Source organism: Suhomyces tanzawaensis, assembly GCF_001661415.1.
Source record: "Suhomyces tanzawaensis NRRL Y-17324 unplaced genomic scaffold CANTAscaffold_6, whole genome shotgun sequence".
Classification (NCBI taxonomy): domain Eukaryota; kingdom Fungi; phylum Ascomycota; class Pichiomycetes; order Serinales; family Debaryomycetaceae; genus Suhomyces; species Suhomyces tanzawaensis.
In genome coordinates, this window is record NW_017963641.1 from 147,188 (window position 1) to 170,296 (window position 23,109).

At 46.9% G+C, this 23,109-nt stretch overlaps 12 protein-coding genes across 12 annotated transcripts; 8 read left to right on the forward strand and 4 right to left on the reverse strand.

Moving 5' to 3' along the window:
• Positions 1–30: 30 nt before the first annotated feature.
• On the forward strand, positions 31–417 carry CANTADRAFT_22875 (uncharacterized protein; the record flags this gene model as incomplete). The annotated part of the gene is made up of 1 exon (XM_020206880.1): positions 31–417. One exon carries the CDS (start codon positions 31–33, stop codon positions 415–417), a length of 387 nt encoding a protein of 128 aa, XP_020062873.1.
• A 498-nt stretch (positions 418–915) lies between these two features.
• Positions 916–1,272, reverse strand: CANTADRAFT_7249 (ribonuclease P/MRP protein subunit; the record flags this gene model as incomplete). Its single annotated transcript, XM_020211088.1, has 1 exon — positions 916–1,272. One exon carries the CDS (start codon positions 1,270–1,272, stop codon positions 916–918), a length of 357 nt encoding a protein of 118 aa, XP_020062874.1.
• A 1,194-nt stretch (positions 1,273–2,466) lies between these two features.
• CANTADRAFT_280650 (uncharacterized protein) lies at positions 2,467–4,796 on the forward strand. Its single transcript, XM_020208229.1, has one exon. The coding sequence runs from the start codon at positions 2,572–2,574 to the stop codon at positions 4,489–4,491; it is 1,920 nt and encodes a 639-aa protein (XP_020062875.1). The 5' UTR covers positions 2,467–2,571; the 3' UTR covers positions 4,492–4,796.
• A 305-nt stretch (positions 4,797–5,101) lies between these two features.
• CANTADRAFT_91215 (uncharacterized protein) lies at positions 5,102–6,061 on the forward strand (the record flags this gene model as incomplete). Its single annotated transcript, XM_020211788.1, has 1 exon — positions 5,102–6,061. One exon carries the CDS (start codon positions 5,102–5,104, stop codon positions 6,059–6,061), a length of 960 nt encoding a protein of 319 aa, XP_020062876.1.
• Positions 6,062–6,513: 452 nt separating this feature from the next.
• CANTADRAFT_54160 (ubiquitin-ubiquitin ligase) lies at positions 6,514–9,549 on the forward strand (the record flags this gene model as incomplete). Its single annotated transcript, XM_020210289.1, has 2 exons — positions 6,514–8,218; positions 8,288–9,549. 2 exons carry the CDS (start codon positions 6,514–6,516, stop codon positions 9,547–9,549), a joined length of 2,967 nt encoding a protein of 988 aa, XP_020062877.1.
• Positions 9,550–9,914: 365 nt separating this feature from the next.
• On the reverse strand, positions 9,915–10,734 carry RLP24 (ATPase-activating ribosome biosynthesis protein). The gene has a single exon (XM_020207895.1). It carries the CDS (start codon positions 10,600–10,602, stop codon positions 10,000–10,002), a length of 603 nt encoding a protein of 200 aa, XP_020062878.1. The 5' UTR covers positions 10,603–10,734; the 3' UTR covers positions 9,915–9,999.
• A 289-nt stretch (positions 10,735–11,023) lies between these two features.
• On the forward strand, positions 11,024–11,744 carry PAM18 (Pam18p; the record flags this gene model as incomplete). The annotated part of the gene is made up of 1 exon (XM_020210993.1): positions 11,024–11,744. The coding sequence occupies one exon, from the start codon at positions 11,024–11,026 to the stop codon at positions 11,489–11,491; it is 468 nt and encodes a 155-aa protein (XP_020062879.1). The 3' UTR covers positions 11,492–11,744.
• An 82-nt stretch (positions 11,745–11,826) lies between these two features.
• CANTADRAFT_26826 (uncharacterized protein) lies at positions 11,827–14,581 on the forward strand. The gene has a single exon (XM_020207896.1). It carries the CDS (start codon positions 12,197–12,199, stop codon positions 14,435–14,437), a length of 2,241 nt encoding a protein of 746 aa, XP_020062880.1. The 5' UTR covers positions 11,827–12,196; the 3' UTR covers positions 14,438–14,581.
• An 87-nt stretch (positions 14,582–14,668) lies between these two features.
• On the reverse strand, positions 14,669–16,565 carry CANTADRAFT_26827 (glycoside hydrolase family 16 protein). Its single transcript, XM_020207897.1, has one exon. The coding sequence runs from the start codon at positions 16,167–16,169 to the stop codon at positions 14,739–14,741; it is 1,431 nt and encodes a 476-aa protein (XP_020062881.1). The 5' UTR covers positions 16,170–16,565; the 3' UTR covers positions 14,669–14,738.
• A 2,642-nt stretch (positions 16,566–19,207) lies between these two features.
• On the reverse strand, positions 19,208–19,639 carry CANTADRAFT_91221 (phosphatase; the record flags this gene model as incomplete). The annotated part of the gene is made up of 1 exon (XM_020211789.1): positions 19,208–19,639. One exon carries the CDS (start codon positions 19,637–19,639, stop codon positions 19,208–19,210), a length of 432 nt encoding a protein of 143 aa, XP_020062882.1.
• Positions 19,640–20,161: 522 nt separating this feature from the next.
• On the forward strand, positions 20,162–21,232 carry PCT1 (choline-phosphate cytidylyltransferase; the record flags this gene model as incomplete). The annotated part of the gene is made up of 1 exon (XM_020208440.1): positions 20,162–21,232. A coding segment is annotated over one exon (1,071 nt), but the record flags the coding sequence as incomplete, so codon positions are not given.
• A 774-nt stretch (positions 21,233–22,006) lies between these two features.
• CANTADRAFT_33001 (ERMES complex subunit) lies at positions 22,007–23,050 on the forward strand (the record flags this gene model as incomplete). The annotated part of the gene is made up of 1 exon (XM_020208492.1): positions 22,007–23,050. A coding segment is annotated over one exon (1,044 nt), but the record flags the coding sequence as incomplete, so codon positions are not given.
• Positions 23,051–23,109: the final 59 nt, after the last annotated feature.

Consider the following 23,109-nt stretch of genomic DNA (forward strand, 5'->3'; position numbering starts at 1 on the left):
TCCCGGCCCAACTCCAGTTCCTTCCTACCAATGGCCAAAACCAGAAAGCCCCAGTCAGACCAGGAATACGCTGCCCAGAGGGACCTATTCCACTCCAAGGGCCCTCAGCTCAATACCCAAGACTGGCTCCTGGAGAGAGTCCTTCAAGATGCAGACTCCATCGATCCAGAAACCAAAACCGACCGGGTGGTACTCCTTCAAGCCTGCGAAAAGGCGTACTACCAACAGGACTATGAGTTGTGTCTCGTGTTGGTGAGAAAGGCAGAGGCCATCTTGGGCGTGGAGCCGTTTAGTGAGCACAGCTTGGACGAGGATATCCAGAAGAAGGTCAAGAAAACCGCCAAATTGGAGAGGCATGTGGTCGAACTACACAAGCTCGAAGAGAGATGCTTACATAGACTCAAGGAGAGTGCATGAGAGTGTTTTCGGCCAGGAGCTGGAACTTCTTCTCGTTGTGGGTACCATATTTGTATATATTTATTCTGTGTGTCTTTCCAAAAATATTTTATTAAATTAATAGGTGATTTGATTACACGTTCCAAACTTAATTACACCAACGCCCAACACGAGAAAATAACTGCTCGACCGTTGGAAAGTAGCCATTTACGTCGCCAATCCGAGAGTACCGTTTAGTAATAATTGTGTTATCTTTATTATTGCCTAGAGACTGTGGTATGGATAATTAGCCCATTCCTTGGGGGATTTTGTGTCTTCTATCCTTTTCCAATTCTAGACCTCGTCGTGTTACCCTCTATATCATGACTCCCTTTCTGCATATCAATGCTTCATGCGTAGAACCAACAACATCTCAGTGAAATCCACCTTTGTTCCATATTCTCGATTCCACCAAAATGGCAAAGCCTTCCAACTTTCGTCCTCTCAATCTCCTTACCTTCTTTCGTATTCTCAATCCACTTACTTTCTATCCTTTCGTATCCTCAACTCCACATAACTGACCATCCTCTTCTTGTACACACTTTCGTGGGCTTCGTCTTCCTCGTCGACCACCTCATCCAACACTTCTACACTTCCAGTGTAGTACCCCACGCTGTAGCCCAACTTGTCATCGAATGTTCCCCCAATGCCCAATGTCTTCTCCATGGCTTTTCCCATACCTTTGACCACCACAGTATCCGAACGGGTCCTGGTGAACATCTTGTCTATCCGCTTGACTGCAGACACAAACGGCGTGGACAGCTTGACAAGGAAGGTCGTACTCTGCTCGCTATTCGTCTTAAGCGTGGTATTCGGGCTGTGCTTGATGAGAGTCATGGTGGAGTCCTCTCGAGGATGAGATGGGTTATATATGCGTGCACGTGATCGGAATGACGGCTTACCTTGATATTGGTTACTAGCCCCACAATTCCACCTGGTCGATCGTAGCTGCCATCTCCTATCTTCCTTATCGGTATTTGTACTTGGCCCGGCATTTCTGACCACATTGAGCCAGATTTGTCATGGCCCATAGAGAATCCGTCCTAAAATACCATTTAATCTGAGTCGCAATTTCTGATCTACATACTACGGGAGCAGCTTGATACTGTCATCAGCATCTATATTCTTGCTTCGTAGTGACTGTGAAACTCTCCTGCCGATTCGCCTGTAAAAATGGAAATTATTTAGTAGGAGCAATTTTTACAATATAACATCCGTTTTACCATACTCCGAGAACATCCATATTACCAAAAATGTAACAACTATCTTCGTACAATTACCCATGCCCCCTAATGTTGTGTTGGTTACTCCAGATAATGGAGGCATAGCACGGTTAGGAGGTAGGATGCTGGAACGGATAAAAGCGCCATAAAGACTCCCCTCGTCTCAAAAAAACCTGTTTTGCTTGCTTCTCCTCAAGAAATCCAATTCTCGATCTTACTTTACACCCACAATTAACCACCCGTTGCATTGCATTTCATGCCCACTATTCACCACCCATAAAATCGTGACTTATTCAATCCCATTCCTGTTCATTCGCATAAAATCTGTCTGCAATATAACGCGTCGCAGCGCATCCACACCGATTTGCATTACTATTTATTACCACCAATCGTCACTGCCAGCCATTTCCTGGCCATTCCAGCTGAGTATCTACCGTTCTTCCCGTCATCGCGCCATGTTTGAGTCCAGAAAACGTCTCAGAGATGACTATGAAGACCACTACCTTCAGAGGACCCAGCGCCAAATGATCCACACTGAGGCCCATCTCCGAACAGTGGAGATCTTGATGACAGCACAGGCAAGAGCATCCAAGGAGCCAGTAGCAGATGCGCCCCTGCCAGAAACCCCAGCCGACCAAGATTCATGTTCGTCGTCCTACACCCAGAAGCCTTTCTGGCCAGTGATCAACCGCGTCAAGAGCTGAGTAGACGACCCTGCCATAGCGGCTACATGCCCCAGCAGGACCCACCCGTCTGCACCATATCCGTACAAACCCTCGTGGAGCTTGCAATGGCTTCCCAGATGCCCCAGACGCCCCATACGATCAAGCCAAGAATCTGAAACAGTGAGACTTAGTGCCCAGCCCACTCCATCATATCAACGCGTCCGCCTGAAATCGTTCACCACAACACAATGCTAGCAGCCACGAGAACAAGCCTACGGAGCCAGCTTCGAGTCGTCCGCCAGCGGCAAGTGCTACTCCACTCACCGTCCCCTCGTTTGGTCACCTTCCTGGCGAGATACATCCAGTCGTCCACCTCGTCCAAGTTCAACGCGGTGGTCGAGAACCTTGTCGAAGACTTGAAGGAAGACGGCGAGGAAAAGGGCAACAAAGACGACAAGGAAGAGGAAAAGACGTCCCGGCTCAAGGCATTCCTCCTCAAATGTGCGGAAACTGCAGGTATCACCTTCAGTTCCATCGCCATTCTTGGGTTTGCGGGGTTGTTGTACCACAAGTTCTACGGCCTCCACGTATTGGACAAGATCGACAAGTCCTTTGATGTGGGGGACCCTGCGTCCGAGCTCATCATGCATACCCGAACCCACCAGGCCTACGCAGACCACGAGGCCAGCCAGCACTGGGTAGAACGTCCCCAACAGAAACTCCTCGACGATATCGTCAATGGTGACATCATCGGGAGATACTTCCTCATAGTGGGCGAAAAGGGAACGGGAAAGACTTCATTGTTGTTGGAGTCGATTAAAAAAGTCAGTGGGTACAATGTCACCATGTTCGATGCCCACGCTGACCCTGAAATCTTTCGTATCAGACTTGGAAAGGCCCTCAATTTTGCCTACAGCGAGGACTACATCGGGTCTTTGTTCTCCATCAGAGGCCCTAGAGACACCACCGCCTTGCTCGATATCGAAAGAGCATTTGGAAAACTTGAAGAATTAGCCATCAAGAGAGTTGAAAAGACCAAGAAACCATTGATCATGGTGATCAACAATTCCCATTTGATCAAAGAGAACGAAGAAGGCATCAAGTTGTTAGAGTTGCTCCAGCAGAAGGCAGAGAGCCTCAGTAGCTCGGGTTTGGTCACTATAATCTTCAACAGTGATGACTACTGGGTGTACGAAAAGCTTAAGAAGTTGGGAACCAGATTGGAGTTGATCAACGTCCGTGATTTCACCAGAAAGGAAACTGTTAGTGCCCTTAAATACATCAGACATCGGTTCTTTCCTCAACAAGAATTCAAATTGAACGATGACCAGTGCCACCAGATCTATGACTTGATAGGAGGAAGACCTCAACACATCTCTCAAGTTGCAAGACATAGGGACATCATAAGGGCGTGCCACGAGATCATTGATCGCGAGAAAACTTGGTTCCTCAATCAGTGTGGGTTGTTGGGAATGACCATGGATGATGACGTTATGGAATTCGGAAAGTTCTCATCCAGTGCCATGTTGTTAATGAGGGAGTTTGTGCAAATGGACAGGGAACGTCAAAACAACTTGATCACTGGGAACTTTAGCAAGCAAGACCCTCATGCAAGCTATAAAGACCACCATCTCCCTGAGTTGCCTCTATGGAGAAGTAGGCAAATCATGACTCGTGCGGACTACATTCAAGCCTATGACAACTTGAATATCTTCACGTTGGACTCGGAATCCCGGGTCAAGGCCGATTCAGTACCGATGATGAGAGCTTTCCACGAAATTGCCTCGCAGCCTCACTTTGATGAACTTTTGGAAGATACCATTCAAAGGGTTGCCGATATCGAATCGCTCAATAGAACACGGGAGCTTGTTTCCAAAGACTTGAACTTGGGGTCCACGTACCGTATTTACAAAAAGGATAATCATTTTGAAGTGGGGATCAAGAAGGGGGCCAAGCATGTGGAAATCCACGGGGATTTTCCGGAGCCCCAGCTAAGTGCTGAACATGGACATGAGGTGGTGGAGGATGACGATGATGATGAGGAGCTCTATTTGGAGGATGTCAAGCGTAAGGACGTGCGGAAGTGGTGGAACAAAAGAATGCAGGGCTTTGATCACAAGCCCTTGACTGTCAGCAATGAGCACGATCTCGATTTGAATAGACGTTAGGTAAGAAAATATAGTAGGAGCAATCGAAGTCTATCATTCAACCATAGTAGAAACAATAGCCGAAAACTAGGCAGAGGCGTTTCAAGGCTTTGTAGGCTTGCGATAGTGGACCCAACTACAAAAGCATCTGCCTGGAGTGACTCACCAGTCGACTTTGCTCTGCTGCACTTTGTCGCTTCAACTGTCTCCTAATGAGATTTGGTGTAACTCTCCAATTACACATTATCCCTACTACTGAGACCCTCGAGACGACACGCCATGGGCAGCACAAGAGTCAACTGCTAGTTGTAGCACTCCCTGGGCCAAGAATAGTCTACCGGTTGATCCAGTCAGTCTGCAGTTGATCCACCGATAACAGAAATGCCACAATTGAAAACGGCCAAACTTGCCCAGCTTGGTGGTTGTGATACCAAGACCGAACACCCAAATCATGTTGCTGCAGTGTGGGTTTTCCTTCCGCATTCCAATGTCCTTCTTCACGGCTATTCTTACCAGCCGGGTGGGGCAATTGGTGCACATTTGCATATTTGCACCCAATGGCGCGCACGTGAGTGCTTTCTCCGCGGACTTTTGAGTCAAACTAAACGCCAACCTTTTCTAGCAGCCAAACATGACTATTTCCAGCAGCCCCATCAAAATCACCGCCAGAGAACACGTCCAAGCCTTGCTCGACCAGTACGATAACTTCCTTTTCGACTGCGACGGCGTGGTGTGGCTCGGCGAGACGTTGATTCCCGGGATGGTGGAGGCAATCGAGTACTTGGAGTCCAAGGGCAAAAAGGTGGTGTTTGTCACCAACAACTCGTCCAAATCGCGAGACGAGTACGTGGAAAAGTTCCATCGGTTAGGTTTCAAGTCGTTCCGGAAGCAGCAGGTATATCCCACCTGCTACGCTGCGGTTTCCAACCTCGACCAGTTGGGAGTCCAGCCAGGGGCCAAGGTGTGGGTATTGGGCGACGCTGGGATCATGCACGAGTTAAAGGAGGGCGGCTACCAGGCGTTGGGAGGCACAGACACCCGTTTAAACCAGGCGTTCGACCCGGACCATCCATTGTTGGAGGTGGACCCTGAGGTCCAGGCAGTGATTGTGGGGTCCACCAAGGACTTCAACTACATGAGGATAGCCCTGACTTTGCAGTACTTGTTGCACAACAACAAGAGCATCCCGTTCATTGGCGCCAACATCGATCGTACATACCCAGGCCCCCACGGGCTTATCTTGCCTGCGGGAGGCAGTGTGGTCAGCTACATGGAGTACACGGCCAACCGGACATTCTTAAACGTGGGCAAGCCCAGCACTCAGTTCTTGGACACCATCGTGGCCGAGAACGGCTTCGACCGCTCACGCACCTTGATGGTGGGCGACACCTTGTACACCGACATCAAGTTTGGCAACGACGGCAAGTTGGGTGCGGGCGCGGGGTCGTTGTTGGTGTTGACGGGGGGCACCAAGCCCGAGGATCTCGCCCACTTGTTGCATCTGCCTGAGGATTACGAAGACCCCCACAGCATGACTCCGCTGTACGTGATGGACTCGTTCGGAGCATTTGTGGACATTTTGAAAGGGTAGATCTAAGCATGAAAAGCGAGAACTGGAGAGGCCTAAAGGGCCAGGAGCCGAGCCCAAAAGTGCAAAAATGGCGAAGAGAGCCAAAGAGTGTCAAATCGGCCCAAATACCTTGAAAGATCCTAACCAAAGGAACGGGCCTATAAGAGCCAGAAGAGCCAGAAGAGCTCAAATTTACCCCAAACCTAGATTGACATAGACACCTCTATATTTATTCCAAAACCCATAATTTCCCCCGTAGATATAGGTGCCAACTACCGGAAAACCTCCCTGAATCAACGAAAAGTTCACTCCCGTAGCCCTGTCTCCATCCCATACCCCTCCAACCTACATCGCCTCGTCCTGGCCTCTGACGGGTCCTTCCTGCCTGTCTCCCTCACCAGTCTCAGTGGTGGCCAAAAAAAGCGTACACCATAGGGAAAATTAAATCAGAACCACTCCTGTTCGCCGCCATAATGATCAATTTCACGGGGCTGTCGAAGAAGCGAATAGTCAACTTGGGTGACCGTCGGACCGGGCCTGCGGGAGCCAACTTCTTGGAGCAATCCCGGCTCCAGCGTCTCCAGCGGGAAGAACAGAGGCAAAAAGAGAAAGCAGCCATACTATTACAAAGCAGGATCCGGAGATATCTTGCCTTAACCAGCGAGGCAAAAGCGTTCAGAGCTGACTGGCGAAGTCTTGCTCCCGACAGCCACTGGAGCCTGCGGTTCCAATTTGTGGCTAAATGGTGCTTTTCGTCACAGCCGCTCCCAGACACCCAAACCGATCTCACCATCTTATGGGACAAATTGGACGATTCTGGCATCAGTACCAGTGACGCCACCATCGTGTTGCACACGTTGGTGTTCTTCATCTACCAATCGGACCGTATTATCGCCAACGACCACGACAGAGCGAGTGTCATACACCTCGTGGTCCAGTGCATCAACAAGTGCTTGGACATCGTCCAGCTTTCGCCTGGTGGGTTGCAAGTGGTTGATTTGGACTCCTTCAGCCTCCATCTAATCGAGGGGCTCATAGCCTTCCTCAGACGCATGGATGGCCACGAACCCATCGATTCCGAGGTGGCATTAGTGTTCCGAATCAACTCACTTGTTCCATTGGCTGGCTTCATCCATTTGTTGAGTATCCCAGGAATCTTCAAGTCCATCGAAATAAACACCTCAGCCATCAATCTCCCAGTGGCAGAATTGAGCCAGCTTAGCCAATCTTCCCTTATCGATTTGATCACTAATTTCTTGGATCTCCATGGTGGTTCAGCATTCACCTTCCATGACTACCAAATCATTGGCGCCATATTCGATCACGTCAACTTTTCCATTCACCTGGTGGAATCCAGTGAAGACTATATAGACGATGATGACCACGATGCATGCTCCATTGCAGCTCCCGAGTCATCAATCCAAACCATACAGTTGCTCTACACAGCTTCATTTGTGAACGAACTAATGAACTACTTTCTCACCCACAAAGACACTCAAAAATCGGACACTGCCGTGAAAATCGTATCGGGATTGTTCATGTTGCATCCAAAATCACAATCCAAACTTAGTATGTGGATAACAATAACTCCAGGAGCCTTCAAGTGGTTTCATGATGAGTTAAAGAAATACGATATTTATCATCGTATTCAAAAAGTTCATGAGAACGGAAATGATTACTTGAAGTTAGAAGAGCTTCGCAGATTACTCGATTCCGACGTAGCCATGGAAGGTCTGGACCTTACTGGTGCTACCTCCCGTCTGAGCTTCTGGAAAGCCATATATGCATTCGAGGAATTATACTCATTCTGGCTTATAGTTTCAAATGACTTGGAAAGTTTTCATGACGACAAATTGAATTTAAAGGAAGCATTTGAATTTTTGAAGTTCTTAAGGGGGTTGTGTCTAACCCTTATTTTCATACCCCAAGAAAATGAAGGCGAAATATCAAGTATCACTGCAAAATTGAAGAATATATCTATTAGTTTGCTCAATCAGTTATATTTGAAGAACTTAAGATTGAAATTTTTACCAGAAAATTTTTGGGAACCAAAGCAAATTACCTTCAATATTGATTCCTTAATTCAGATAACTATTGAGGAAGAACAAAAGTCAGATGATGAAGATGCTGATATTGATGACCGCGATCTCCATGGGCCCGAATTCAGTAGTCCATTCGGTCAGAGCTCAAACTCAAGAGGTGTTTTTCTGTTCGGTAAAAGTGGTTCTTCCAATATAAGAAAACCAGCAGATCTCATTTCAAAGTTACAAATTTTAAAGTCCATTCCATTTTTCATTCCATTTAAAGACAGAGTAAAAATATTTCAGAGCTTAATAGAACTCGACAAACAGAATAGGAGACCAATGGACCATTTTTCTTTTATCCAAACCGATAAGCTTTCGGGGGATATTAGAAGAGAATTCTTGCTTGAAGATGCATTTAAGTCATTTTACGAAGTAGGTTCCAACTTCAAGAATCGGATTCAAGTCGTTTTCTACAATGAATATGGTGGTAAAGAAGCTGGTATAGATGGTGGCGGAATCACCAAAGAGTTTTTAACAAGTGTGGTGCAGGAAGGTTTCAATCCAAGCCATGAATTGAAACTTTTCAATGAAACCAGCGAGCACGAAATATACCCAAATAACGAGATTGGTCTCAACTTGACAAAGAAAATTGATACGGAATATCAACACTCTAGATTGAAGTACCTCAAATTTTTGGGCATGGTTATTGGGAAATGTTTTTATGAAAATGTCCTAGTAGATGTTTCATTTGCGCCTTTCTTTATAAATAAGTGGTGCAATGAGAATTTGAAAAACTCGATTAATGATCTTCGCTCGTTGGACAACGAATTGTTTCAAAACTTAATGAAACTTGAAAGAATGAATGCAGAGGAGCTCAAGGAACTTGATTTAAATTTTGCAGTCAACGAGAATTTGAATGGTAAGAGTCACGTCTTCGAAATATCCAAGAATGGTGAATCTCTACCCGTAACTGAGAAGAATAAACTCAATTACATCCACCAAATCTCAAACTTCAAACTTAATGTGTCATTGTACATTCAAACAAAATTCTTCATAGAAGGCTTGGAGGAGATCATTTCTCCCAACTGGCTAAAGATGTTTGACTCATTCGAATTGCAAATGTTAATTTCAGGAGGGGAGAGCGACGTTAATATAGATGACTGGAAGGACAATGTTGAATACGGGGGGTTCTTTGATGATGATTTGACCATACGTTACTTCTGGGAAGTTGTCAGAGAAATGAACTCGGAAGAGAGGTTTAAGTTGATCAAGTTCGTCACATCTGTCAGCAGAGCTCCATTATTAGGTTTCGGTTCTCTTTCTCCTAAATTTGGAATCAGAAATTCTGGGAGAGACATTGAGAGATTGCCCACTGCATCAACTTGTGTGAACTTATTGAAGTTGCCAGATTACCAAAATAAAAAGCTCATACGAGAGAAGCTTTTATACGCAATCAACGAAGATGCTAGATTTGATTTGTCATAGACGAGTGACTTATTCACAACAGACAAAGCAACATCGAAAGTTATAGAGCAGAATGAATTGCAAATACCCAATAGCGCATATGTAGACAAGAATTTGGAATGAAATAGGCAATGGATAATACAAATAACAATCCTTCACTAAATTAAGAGTCTTTTCGAATGAAGATTACTGCCAACATGAATAGCCAACGTTTAAAAGATTTTGATTGCTTTAAAGTGTGACCTATGTTATAATGTCATTCTTTAGTGAAAACCCTCTGTAGCTTACGTTGGATGGCAAAACCCTATACATAAATGTGCTGGGGTCAAATTAAGGGGTTACCAAATCCTTACACCCAAATTCTACGTTGTGTTCTATGCAATTCAATTCAATATAAAAGGATAAACCCGTAAAAGTACAGTAAAATATTAGGAATTAACCGAAATAAAGTTTGGCCAACACTCGGACTGGTTAAGCTCTGACCTTTCTCTTGTTCTTCAACAACACCTTTTGCTTGACTGCTTCAGACTCGGATTCAGATTCACTTTCCATTTCTTCGTCTTCACTCATCATGTCTTCAGATGCAATTTCAGCTTCTTGGTCTTCTTCCATAGCAGCTTCTCTGGCAGCCTTTCTTTCGGCCTTCAATCTCAACTCGACCTCTCTCATTCTCAACAATTCTGGGTTTTGTTCGACCAACTTTCTGTCAGCAGCTAACTTCTTCTCGGTGTTGCCTCTCATTCTGTTCTTGTAGAAGGCTCTCTCTCTCTTCTGTCTGATTTCCTCAACTCTGCCCATAGCCTTCAAGGTGGTGGCGACCAAGTCACGGTTGTATCTTACTGGAACGTTTCTTCTAGAAGCAAAAGTCAATGTAGAATCAACCACAAGTTCTTTACCAGCAGCCTTTCTGAAGGCCTTGGTCCATCTCAATTTACGTGGGTTACGACGTTGCTTGAATGACTTGTGGCACTTGGAACGGCAGAAACGGAACTCTTTGGCATCGTTTCTAACAAACATGATCCCGTGTAATGGATATACTGGGGACGAACAGAAATGACATTGATATACTCTCATTATGAATTAGTGTGGAAGGTGGGGTGGGTGGTGTGTATGCTTGTCTCCGTATGGAATCTTTTGTATGACCTCACCGGGAGTATTCAACCTTGTCAAATATAGGAATCACCGGTATAATAGTGTAAGGTGTAGTCTCATCTCTTCTGAATTTTTCATGATGATCAAATTTGGTGGTACTGCAGGTAACGAGATGAGTTACTGGAAGGGGAAGAAAGAGGTCCCAGGCCAAAAGTACACGGAGAACACCAGGAGAACGCTGCTGGACGGGCTTGGTGGGGTAAAGGTACATGCAAGCTGGCCATGGCCGAGTACGGGTCCATCAGCACCTTCTGCTTCCCGATGTTTGTGTCACGTGACTACACCTCCGGTCTCAAAAACGATGAAAAATTGACCACCGCCTCCAGGCAAAATGGCATCTAATATGGAAGTTCCTACATTATCTATACCTGGAGAGTCCCAGACACAAGCCCAGCAAGCTCCTTTCGAGCCACAATACTCGGGCCACTTGCAGCAAAAACCGGCTGCAGAAGGCTCTGCTGAGTACTACTTCAACCAGACCACCAACTGGATGGGCGACCATCCATGGATCACCGGATTCGGTGCTCTTGGCGTGGCCTACTTCGCTGCCGGCTTCGTCAAGTCCAAGCAGCCAGGCCTCAACGGGAAGGCCTTCGTCAAGGGACCTTTTGGAGCCAAGATGACTGCTAGAGAAGCATTACAGGTGTTGAACTTGAAGGAGACAAACTTGTCACAAATGAAGTTGAAGGAGCAGCACCGTAAGTTGATGATGGCCAACCATCCAGATAAAGGTGGGTCGTCGTACTTGGCCACCAAGGTCAACGAGGCCAAGGACTTCTTGGAAAAGAGAGGAGGAATGAAGAAGAAGTGAACAGCCACGCCTGGAGCCTTACGTGGCGGCGTTGTGCTGGGCCCCCATACAACCGTTTACTGTGTCAAGCTAGCGGCCATTGTTCATTGATTGGCCAATGTCATGCGTATCCCACCACTAATTGTATATAGTAAATTTCATGGTGCTAGATACCGACCAACTGTACGCGTAGACATACCTCCAGCCGTGGACGTGGCTTGGTCTGCGTCACCACTTCCTGTCCGCCACTGTGCTGCTGCTGTGCCTCCGTCCCTCCCGTGATCTAATACCCGGTCGTGCGCAGAACAACAAACACTCGCCCGGAGAATTCACCCGCTAGGTGGTCTGTACCCCAATACATCAATTGATCGTAATTGAATCAAGCCGCCGTCGCTACTTCGCTGTCTTGGGGATCAATCCTGCCACACTAGTCTTCCCTGTCTTCCACACACACGCCAATCCATTCCTGCCACTGACCTGTGTGTTCTCAGACAATCGTGATCCGCTAGTGATTTGTACCTGTCAGACAGAATCACACCAGTATTCCATCAATCTCACGGCCACCAGCTATAGAATTGGTCGATCTAACATTCGGAGTGAATATTACGCTTTCTCGTTCATTAAAGGTCTTATCCTGTGACTTTATAGATTCTGTTCACCCATAGTTGACAGCTAAACCAAGCGTTGTTGACGTATTCTGAGATCCTCCACTGGTACCATTGAATCATGACTACTTACGAAAAAATTGTCAAGGGTGCCACCAAGGTCAAGGTGGCTGCCCCAAAGCCCAAATACATCGAGCCGATTCTTATGGCTACCTCCATCGACCATACGGTGGCTGCTGAAAACTTCGGCACCATCATGAGAACCTTGAAACAAAGACTTCAGGACAGCTCCTGGTCTGTCGTCTACAAGTCGTTGATCGTGCTTCACGTCATGATAAGAGAGGGAGATAGAGATGTTGCATTAGATTACTTGGCCAAAGAAGGCCATGGAATGCTCAATCTTTCCACTCTGAACATCTCCAAAGCCCACAACTTCAATGCCGATGTGCGGTTCATCCTCAAATACTCGAAGTATTTACATACCAGAGTGAAACAATTCGAATACACCGGAATCGACTACGTACGAGATGAGCGGTCCAACAACAGTACCACTCAGTCTGGTGGAAGATTACGAGAATTGTCGATAGATAAAGGCTTGCTCAGGGAGTCGGAAAGTGTTCAGAAACAAATTGATGCATTACTCAAAAATAACTTCATGGAAAACGAAATTAGCAATGATATTATCTTAACTGCTTTTAGATTGTTGGTCAACGATTTATTGGCTTTGTTCCAAGAATTGAATGAGGGTGTCATCAACCTCTTGGAGCATTATTTCGAAATGTCAAGAGTTGATGCAGAAAGAGCATTGAAGATCTACAAGAAATTCGTGGATCAAACAAAATATGTTATTGACTACTTGAGAGTCGCCAAGCATCTTGAGTATGCTACCAAATTGCATGTTCCTACAATTAAGCATGCGCCAACGGCGTTAACATCCTCATTGGAAGAATACTTGGATGATCCCAATTTCGAAGCTAACAGATCCCAATACTTGACTGAAAAGCATGCAAAGAATTCAAACGGAAAAATTCCTGAAATCAGAGAATCAAATGCAATTCCAGCACAGAATCTCCAAGCTCAACAACAAGCCCAACAACAGCAAGCTCAACAACAGCAAGCCCAAAATGCGGCATCTGAATTGCAAAGAAACGGCACTTTATTGGTTCAGCAGTCTACTTTTAATCCGTGGGGTGCCACTTTAGGTCAGTCACAGCCAATCCAAGCTTATCAACCTGTAAATGTGCAAGCTCCGGTGAATGACCCAGCAGCCCTTCAGCAACAACAACAACAGCAGCAGCAGCAGCAGCTATTGCATCAACAGCAACAGCAGATACAACAACAGCAGCTTCAACAACAACAGCAGCAGCAGCTTCAACAACAACAGCAACAACAACAGCAGCAACAACAACAAAAGCAACAGTTCCAAAATGCAACCTTTACTAGCCAAAACCAATTTCAATCACCTCAATCTACTCCTCTTCAAAGCGCTTTCACTGGCGCTGGTTTTGGCGGGTATGGCCCACAATCGCAGCAGCAGGCTCCATTACAGGCTCAGGTAACAAATTCAAATCCATTCTTCCAACAGAATTTCACAGGGAGCCAGCAACAATCAATGTCACAGCAACCAACAACCCAACCTATACTTCATCAGCAAACTCAATTACAACAACCTAATATTACTAGGTCCGATACTAATCCATTTTCAAAGTTAACGTCAACTTTGACGGGACAACCTATCGATCAGAATGCTACCAGCTCCAATCCTTTCGCGAATACCAGATTTTCAAGCAATAGCACTACTACAGCATTGAGTTTCAACAACGGCGAGAGTGCTACCCCATTAAAGGCATCTGCAACTGGAAGTAACCCATTCAAACTTTCGCAAACCACAACCAACCTTTTCAATAACGTGGCTAGTCAACAAGCACAACTGCAGCAATTGAAACCCCAACCAACCGCAGGAGGTTTGGAGCATGTTCAAACCATCCCCGTCTTTCCAGAAACCCAGAATGAGGCCCAGAAACAGTTATACTTGAACAATGCCAGTACAGGGCTCCAGCAAGCAATTAACCAAAATGGGCACCAAAATGGACACTTCCTTCAAGGACAACAGACTGGTCAGTACTTACAGGGTCAACAAACGGGGCAGTTCCCGCAAGTTCAACCAGCCGGTCAGTTCCATCAGGCCCAGCAAACCGGTCAATTTCCTCAAGTCCAACAAACTGGTCAATTTACTCAGCCCCAACCAGCTGGTCAATTTACTCAGCAAGGCTTCCAACCTCAATTCACCCAGCAATTTTCTCAGCAGCCTCAGCAACAGACTTTTGCGCATGCCACATACGATGGCCCAAGTCTTATTTGATCCCTTTATTTTCATTTCCTAGCCTATGTCGTTTCCCTCTGTTATTAGCATCAAATACACTTCAATATAACCCAACTATGAGATGGCTCGTCCGTATCAAGCCGAAGTGTTCTATCAAGATTGTAGCATGGATTTCGGATAATTAATTGTATGGTAGCTTATGCCTACATCGATTTTTACCATGTACTTTTATTAATATATGCAAACTAACTGAACTAAAAGGAAGAGTACTATGAGAATTTTATCTAATGTTGAAAAAGAACTAAATACAACTTGTTTATGCAAATGACATCGGAAGATATCAGAAAAGGGAGTAACCAACCAAACAGAGAGCCGCCATTAACGAATTCCATTTGGTTGTACCTGCCATGTTGCTGGATGCAGCCACTGAAATGTGAGTTTCTGAAGTAGCACTCTGGGAAGCAGCAGTGGTAGTGGTTGAGAATCCAGTAGGAATGAACACAGAAGATGGGTTCTCGCTACCAGCAGCACTCGAACCAGGAGCGGTACTCACACGAGCAGCTGGAGGTCCAGAAGGGGCAGTTGTGCTGGCGCTTTCGGTGGTGGCGGTGTTTTTGCTAGCAACACCTGCTGCTGAGGTAGATGAAGAAGCTTCAACGCCAGCAGCAGCGGAAGAAGACGATGCAGTGGTCACTGTTTCGATACCTGAAGCCTTGGAGCTGGAAGTTGTGGAAACAGTGGATGAACTTGGAACCGAGGTGCTCGAACTAGAAGTAACCGAAGTGCCGGTGGTAGAACGGGCAGTGGTAGTGGTTGAGCTGGAAACCGAGGAAGAGCTGTCAGATGTGGTGGAAGTGGAAGAGGAAACCGAGGAAGAACTTGAGCTGGAGGTGCTGGAGGTGCTGGAGGCGGAAGAGCTTGATTTTGATTGGGATTGGGCACTGTCTTCCTGAGGACTAGCATTGGCCGACCCAATTCTTCCGTTGACCTTGCCGTCCTTAGCAGAAATGGAGGACCAAGAGCCGGATTGGTCGCTGTAGGAGTAGGAGGTGCCTGAGGAGTAGTCGCTAACAAGCAACTTGTTGATGGCCATGGTGAAAGGAGCCTGATCGTATTGGGTGAGACCTCCAGCCCATTCGATGGTTCCGGGAGCGTTGTTGGGGTCACCACCAGCCCAGATTCCGGCAAAAAGCTGCATGGGGGTCTGAGGGAACCCCTGAGGGTTGTTTGGGGTCAATGTTCTGAGCAACTGGCCGTCGTACCACCACTCGACATGGTCTTTTGTCCAGTCAATGGTGTAGTTGTGGAAGTCGGCTTGGGGTGAGGCCACGTTGTGGTACTCGCCTCTGTCGTAGGTGGCGGTGTTGCCCTTGGTGAACCAGTTGCTCTGGAACTGGGTGGTGTCACCACCCAACATCTCGATGTCGATTTCGTCCAAATCGTCGGACTGCAAGTAGAAACTGGACACCACCCCTACACCTGGAGCGGCCTTGAGGTGGACTTCCACGCGTCCAAACATGATGTAGAAGTCGGACTTCAACGAGGGGTTGTCGAAACGCTTGGCCAACGTCAACTCCAAGCCCTTGGGGGTGTAGTTGACACCGTCAGGGTAAGCCATTACTGAGAACTTGTCTGGCTTGGAGGTGAAGGACTCGTTGATGTCGGAGCCCAAGGCAGGGTCTGGCGAGCACGAGGACGAGGTGAGGGGGTTGCAGGCGGCCAAGGCGGAGGAGGCGAGGGCCAACGAGAGCAACAACTTTTGGGAAAGCATGGTAGAAGGCGATGTGGTAGCAGTAGCAGCAGCAGCAGAAGCAGAAGGAGCAGCGAAGGAGCAGCGATAACTGGGGAAAGCAGTAGCAGCGATAGTGAGTTGGCACTTAGAACAGCTGAGACAGGCGGCTAAGTGGTGGCAGTATGAACAGCTGAGAGAGCAGCGATTATCGAGCAGATGAGGCGGCGAAGTGGCTAAGTAGCTGGGTTGCTGAGTGACTGTGTTAGCTAAGTAATGCTGTGTTATCTGATCCTGCAACTGGCGGACTGCCCTGCTTATATACTTGTCCGTTGGCGTCAGTCAACTGATCCGCAGCGTTTCCGCAGCCATCCCCCCTTCCAATATGCAACCATTTTTAGATCACAATAATATATTTAAGCGAGCCTCGGAATGTACGAGTGTGCAGGCTATTGTTGTTGTAGTACTCTATTGTAAGGTGGTGGTGATACGACATACTGCAGTATGGTTGTTCGAGCCGGTGGTGGTGCCAGTGGTGGTGGTGCCAGCGGGTCTCGTGGTGGTAAGCATGGCGTTCTGGAGGTGTCTGGCGACAACGGTCAGTGGTAGCTTCACCCGTCTTACCCCCAATAGTCTCCCAGCACGCTCCGAGCGCGCCCCTGTAGGCGTTGTCGGGCGATATTTTTAGATGGGTTTCGTGACTAACCGCGCCGCTATGGACAGAAACGCGTGCTAGACAGCGTTCTTCCACCGGCACATCTAGAGGTGGGCGGCGGCGCGCGCTAGCCCATGCGTCGCTAGCTGCCAAAACTGGCGTCCTCCCCGTTGGTCCTCGTTACTACCCCAGATCCAGGTCACGTGAAATGCTATCTCCAGGCGAGGCCGTGCTTTGCTCGCGTATCCACTGTGCGACAAGCCAGCCCTCGCCCTGCGCAAAGTGATGGGCATCGCCATGTGCCACGGCGACCGCAGGTAGTCCTCACTACCGTGGGCTGGCATGGCCCGATCGGGGGTCTGATCCGTCGTGCGCCCCTTTCCCCTGGACCCTGCTGGCTTGTAGCCATGAGGACGAGAGTGTCATATCTGACGAGCACCAGAACAGGTCCCAGCAAGCAGACCCGAGGTTCGGCATCATCTGATAATCCTGAGTTACTCTCGGCTGGGGTGCTGGATTAAATGTTGAAAACAATGAGCTTTGGCGATGTGTATTGTAGTGTAGAGTCTGGTGGCTAATTAAATTATTCAAAGCGAGAAGCCGATTCTATTGTGATATCTGGTTGGCGGGAATTGAATTAAATAGAGAAGCGGATATTACAGTAGAAGACAGTTGGCCAGAATTAAATTAATAGAGAAGCCTAAATTACAGTACAAGCCAGTTGGCCAGAATTAAATTAAATAGTAGAAGCCTAAATTACTGTGATGCCCGGTTGGCGAATCAAGTAATTGAGCAACAAGAAGACCCTTGACAGAATAGTTTCGTAATGCAGCTGGCCAGAGATACTAATTAATTGACAAACAAGAGTGGAGCATTGAATATTTTTGGTGATCCAAGAATCCTCAGTTCTGTTTTATTATCATTGTAATAGTATGTTCCAAATTTATTAGCTGCATCCAATCTCGCCAATTTCTTCATTTTGTAATAATCCCATTGCCCGGTTAGGTACACAATTCTTTATTTCACGATTTGCCAAGACACTTAGCTGCTAATTCTACTAAACCAAACGCAGCTGCTAGAATCGCTCGTGAAATTCGTGATGTATGTGTCGTTGTGGGCAAAGACAGGGCTTGTCCGAGACAAATACTCCTAAACACTTATGCTTGGCCGCGCCTCAACTGGTCGGGATTTGCTCATTTTTGGACCCGCAGAGTACATGATCGCTTGATCTAAGGAATTGATGGGAGAGATAATTCGCTCTTTGGTCTTCTACGCTTGTCACGGAAGGTTTAGCATGATTGGCCTGCCAACTGCGGGGTTGTTCGGGTTTAGCAGTTAATGGAGGGCCTCAAATAGTATCTTACACTTTTTATGAAGATTACCTCCAGCTGGTAGATCCGTAAACCGTCCTTGCTTGAGGCGCAGCATCTCTGAAATCTAAGTTGGCCCATCGAACCAAGTCAAAACAGAATTAGTAGAATATTCTAATTTTAGCTAACGCATGTTTTGGCCAATCTCGAGTTCCAATATTTAAGAAAACTGGTAGGAAATTCTAATTTTAGTAAAGGTATACCCGCGTTGGAATTTCCCATTTCAAAAATCATGAATTAGTCGACTATTCTAAACTTTAGGTATTACAGCCGTTGGAATAGACAGGGCACCCCAGAATAATCGCCGTTTCATTGGTATCAGTTCTTTGTAGCTCATTTATTCCCTCGCCGCTACAACTAACGTATAAGCTGGTGGGTGTCTGCATGTTGCCTATCACGTCCAAGCTCGATGCAAGGGCAATGCACGGTCCAAAGGTATGTGTTTTCTTCTACTACTGGTATTTTTCAAGTGTTCTTTTCGATTCTTAAGCTATTGTAGTTGAATTTCGTTTTTTCGCAACCGGAAGTTTTTGTTAGAATTTCCATCTCATGACTTCAGAGTTACATTTGTTATATTTTGTTCAAGTAATTTTAGTTTTCTTTCTCTTAACTTTCTCCTAGCTAGGTAAGGTGAAGTCTAATTCAGAAACTTATCGTACTATTGCAGTCAGATTACAATAGGCGAAGCTGGAGATGTAGACTGCCAGGTTTCCACTTTTTTTAGTGTTAAGCAAAACAGTCAATAATATAGCAAATGCACTTACTATCACTGTCACATTATAGATTCTATATTCGCATTACTCGCATCACTATACTCTATCATAATTAATTATTGGGCAATATTTCAACTCCTTGCTGAAGTTGACCAGGCACTTCGGCACAATCCGTGAATCAGGTCTGAAAGAACCGATCAGCTGGATCAGTCACTCGACTATTTAATACAAGAGTGGATTGGAGCATAACACTCAAATACTGGCTAGCCTGGAGAACTGGCTATCGGTGGGTGGCCTCTTACGTGTCGCTAGCAGGACTGGCTTGCCTTGCTCACCTGCCGCCTACTGCCACTGCCAGAGCTCCTTGTCGTATCCCTCAGTAACAGCGCTATCCTCGCCGTACTGTTGCTGCCACTTGGTGAAGCCGCCCTCCAATACCCACACCTGGAGGCCTCGCAACGCTTCAGGGTCGCTGCCAGGCTCGTCCAACGACCGGATGAACTTGAGCGCAGCAGACGGCCCTCTCTGCTGCGACAACGCGCAGTGGAACACCACATCGCCCACATTCTCTGCCACGAGCCGCTGTCTGATCTCCGCCAACTGCGAAACGTACTCGCTCGATGGATAGTGCCAGGAGCCCCTGATGTGTCCACCCACGTAGTCGCTGTCTCTGACGTCGATTACGGTGAAGCGCCGTTCGCTGGGGGGGCCGTTTCGGAACCACCCGCGAAGCGCAGAGGGCGATATGAACTTGAGATCGCTGAAAGTGACCATGGTGTGTTTGTGGAGACGGTTTCCAGCAACTGGCACCACTCGAATGAAGGCGCTGGGAGCGGCTCACGTGGTGAGGTCTCAGATTGGGGAGTGGACTCTGCACGTGCACTAGCTGCGATTCCCAATCGATTCCCAATCACATGGCACTCCACCAGTAAGCAGTTCCAGCTGGCTCTCTCTGAAAAGCTGGCAGCTCCGGCAGGCTCCAGCTACCGTTCTGAAGCTTAGCGGCCTCTCCACCTCCAATACCCCCTGGAACCCCTCAAACCCCCCACTTTCAAATCGTAACCGACCCAACCTTTATCCGGCCCTGCACACAAACTGGGCAATTTTTCACGCGCAAGCAACTGGGCCCAGGCACTACAATAAAGGGAATTGAGACATTCGTCTTTACGTCAGTCTGATTGTCGTTCTGTCTATCCCCACTTCCCCTGGCTTGACCGTAATTGAGTCCACCAAAGTGCCCTGCATCTCAGCTCTGTCCCAGAGAGTACATACGTTGACCAAACAATGACCGAAGAAAGAACCGGCTTGAGCAGAACCATTTCTGTGGAGTCCATCGCTCCCAAGTTCACCTCGTTGTTCAAAAGAAAGAGAAAGAGAGAAGACGACTCCAGCCACTCCACGCCGGCTGGATCAGCCTCCGAGTCCGAGGAGGAGGAGCCCTCCAAGAAGCGCAGATTGATAAAAACCAAAGAACAGATCGAGTTCGAGGCCAATGAAATCAAATTAGACGAAGCATTGCCGGAAGAATTGCGCAAGTTCAGGCCAAACGGCTACAAGTTCAACATTCCCCCCAAGGATCGCCCCATCAGAATATATGCCGACGGGGTGTTTGATCTATTCCACTTGGGCCACATGAAGCAGTTGGAACAGGCCAAAAAATCATTCGAAAACGTAGAATTGGTATGTGGCATTCCTTCCGACCTCGAGACGCATAAGCGCAAGGGCTTGACGGTTTTGACAGATCAGCAGAGAATTGACACCTTGAAACATTGCAGATGGGTGGACGAGGTGATTCCAAATGCCCCCTGGTGTGTGACCACCGACTTTCTCTTGGAGCATAGAATCGACTACGTGGCCCATGATGACTTGCCGTACGCTTCCACCGATTCAGACGATATATATAAGCCCATCAAAGAGATGGGAATGTTTTTAACAACCCAAAGAACTGAGGGTATCTCCACCTCAGATATCATTACCAAGATCATCCGTGATTACGACAAATACTTGATGAGAAATTTTGCCCGTGGTGCCACTAGAAAGGAATTGAACGTTAGTTGGTTGAAAAAGAACGAGTTGGAATTCAAAAAGCACATCAACGACTTTAGAAGCTACTGGAAGAAGAACCAGACCAATCTCAACAACGTCTCCAAGGATCTCTATTTCGAAGTCAGAGAGTATATGAGAGGGAAGAAGTTTGATGTGCAGTCCTTTTTAGACAACAATAGCTCTGCCTCCCTCAACAGCGACTCGGAAGACTTACATTCACGCGCCAGCTCTCCATTAACTGACTTTGCTTCCAAATATATTGGAAACGCTAATAAGGAATTGAATGGGAAGTCTTTATTCGCCAACGTGAAGGAATGGATGAACAAGTCTATCGACTCTCATGACGAAGATGAAGACACCAACCATATTCCCAAACCCAAGCTTCAACCCACAGGGGAGGACGACGAAAGCTTTGCACCAAGTATATTTGAGGAAGAAGAGCCAGAGGAGCCAAACAAGCCAATAAAGACAGAAAACGAACCTACAACAATCAAGGCAACTCCCAAGCTTCCTGCTCGGTCCCCAAAGAGAAAGAGAGCAAATACTAAAGCTAAGTAAATCGGCTGGTCCCACAGTCCTCTTCTTCAAGCACACCAGCTTGAGCAATGTACCTGTTTTTTACAAGGAGTCACGCTTGTCCTTGTGCTGTACCTATATAGAGCCCTATATTGAAAACTAATTCCAGGACTCCCGTAAATGAACGTCACATGGTGTCGCACGTGACCCGAACCCTGGCGCAGGCACCACTTGATGGATGGATCCATCATCGTCTTCCGCCCACCCCAGACTGTTTCCCCTGATAGCTAGCGTGCATCGTTACGCATCTGCCTTCTCGGTCCGTTTATAGTTCTTATGAGTGAAGACCTCGACCACACCTTTAAGGAAGTCAGCACCAGATGGCAAGAACCAGCCATGGATGATGTTCCCCAAGACTACATCAAAGCAGAGAAGGTACCACTTGACTATGAAGTTCCCTATACGAAAGAACGGAGCTCGCAAGAATTGCAGCTCGAGCAGTTGCAATTGCAATTGAAATCCCAGCAGGACTTGTTACAAAGAAGATTCCTTGATGAATCTTCCAACCAGAACTTGCTGTCCAACACTTGGAGTTTCACGCAAGGTTTGATGTTTGGTCAGGCCAGTGTGATCTTGGTGATTATTATTTTCGTCAAGTTCTTTGTGTTTGCCGATGCATCACCAGCATCTACACAATCGTCTTCCAAGGATGCATCCAGTGTGATTGTGAAAAACGCCGCCAATGCCAAGAAAGAGGGAGCAGATGGAGCAAATGAGGATGAAGAGGATGATGCCTCTAAGGTTTCTGGTATTTTGGAAAAAACTTACTACGACGTCGAAAACCATGCATCGGAATCATTGGACTGGTTCAATGTATTGATTGCACAGACCATTTCCCAGTTGAGAACAGAAGCATTGCTCTCAGACAACATCTACCACTCATTGAATGAGTTCTTGACAAAGTCTGATTTCCCAGAATACTTGGACAAGGTGAAAATCACAGAGATAGACATTGGTGATGACTTTCCCATCTTCTCTAACTGCCGAATCAAACACAGTAAGGATGGGTCCGGCAGGTTGGAAGCTAAGATAGATGTGGATTTGTCAGACACCTTGACTTTAGGGATCGAAACACAATTATTGTTGAACCATCCTAGGCCACTAACTGCGGTTCTCCCGGTAGAATTGTCGGTGTCGATTGTACGGTTCTCGGGTTGTTTGACGGTGTCACTCATTAATACAAACGACTTGGACAGCTCTTCGGAACCTAAAGCAGGTGGAACACCAGCACCAAATTCCGGTAGTTCGGAAACTGACTCCAGAGGCTCGAACAAAAAGAAAAAGGGCGAACATGCCAACGCTGGCACGGCTTTAATGTTTTCATTTGCGCCCGATTACCGGTTGGAGTTCACAGTCAAGTCCTTAATAGGCTCGCGAGCCAAGTTACAAGACGTACCCAAAATATCCTCGCTCATTGAAAACAAATTGCGTAGTTGGTTCATTGAGAGGTGTATCGAGCCCAGGTTTCAGGTTGTGAAATTACCTTCCTTGTGGCCCAGAAGAAAAAACACTCGCGAGCCTGTCCATTCTAATGTGAATGGCATTGTCGATAAAACTGAAGACGCCCCGTTATGATAACATGTGAATTTCATTTATTGGTAAGTTCACAAATACTGTAATTT

Bases quoted from the DNA above. Each gene is read 5' to 3' on its own strand.
- CANTADRAFT_26826 (XM_020207896.1), top strand. From the start codon at position 12,197: ATGACTACTTACGAAAAAATTGTCAAGGGTGCCACCAAGGTCAAGGTG.
- CANTADRAFT_26827 (XM_020207897.1), bottom strand. From the start codon at position 16,169: ATGCTTTCCCAAAAGTTGTTGCTCTCGTTGGCCCTCGCCTCCTCCGCC.
- CANTADRAFT_280650 (XM_020208229.1), top strand. From the start codon at position 2,572: ATGCTAGCAGCCACGAGAACAAGCCTACGGAGCCAGCTTCGAGTCGTC.
- RLP24 (XM_020207895.1), bottom strand. From the start codon at position 10,602: ATGAGAGTATATCAATGTCATTTCTGTTCGTCCCCAGTATATCCATTA.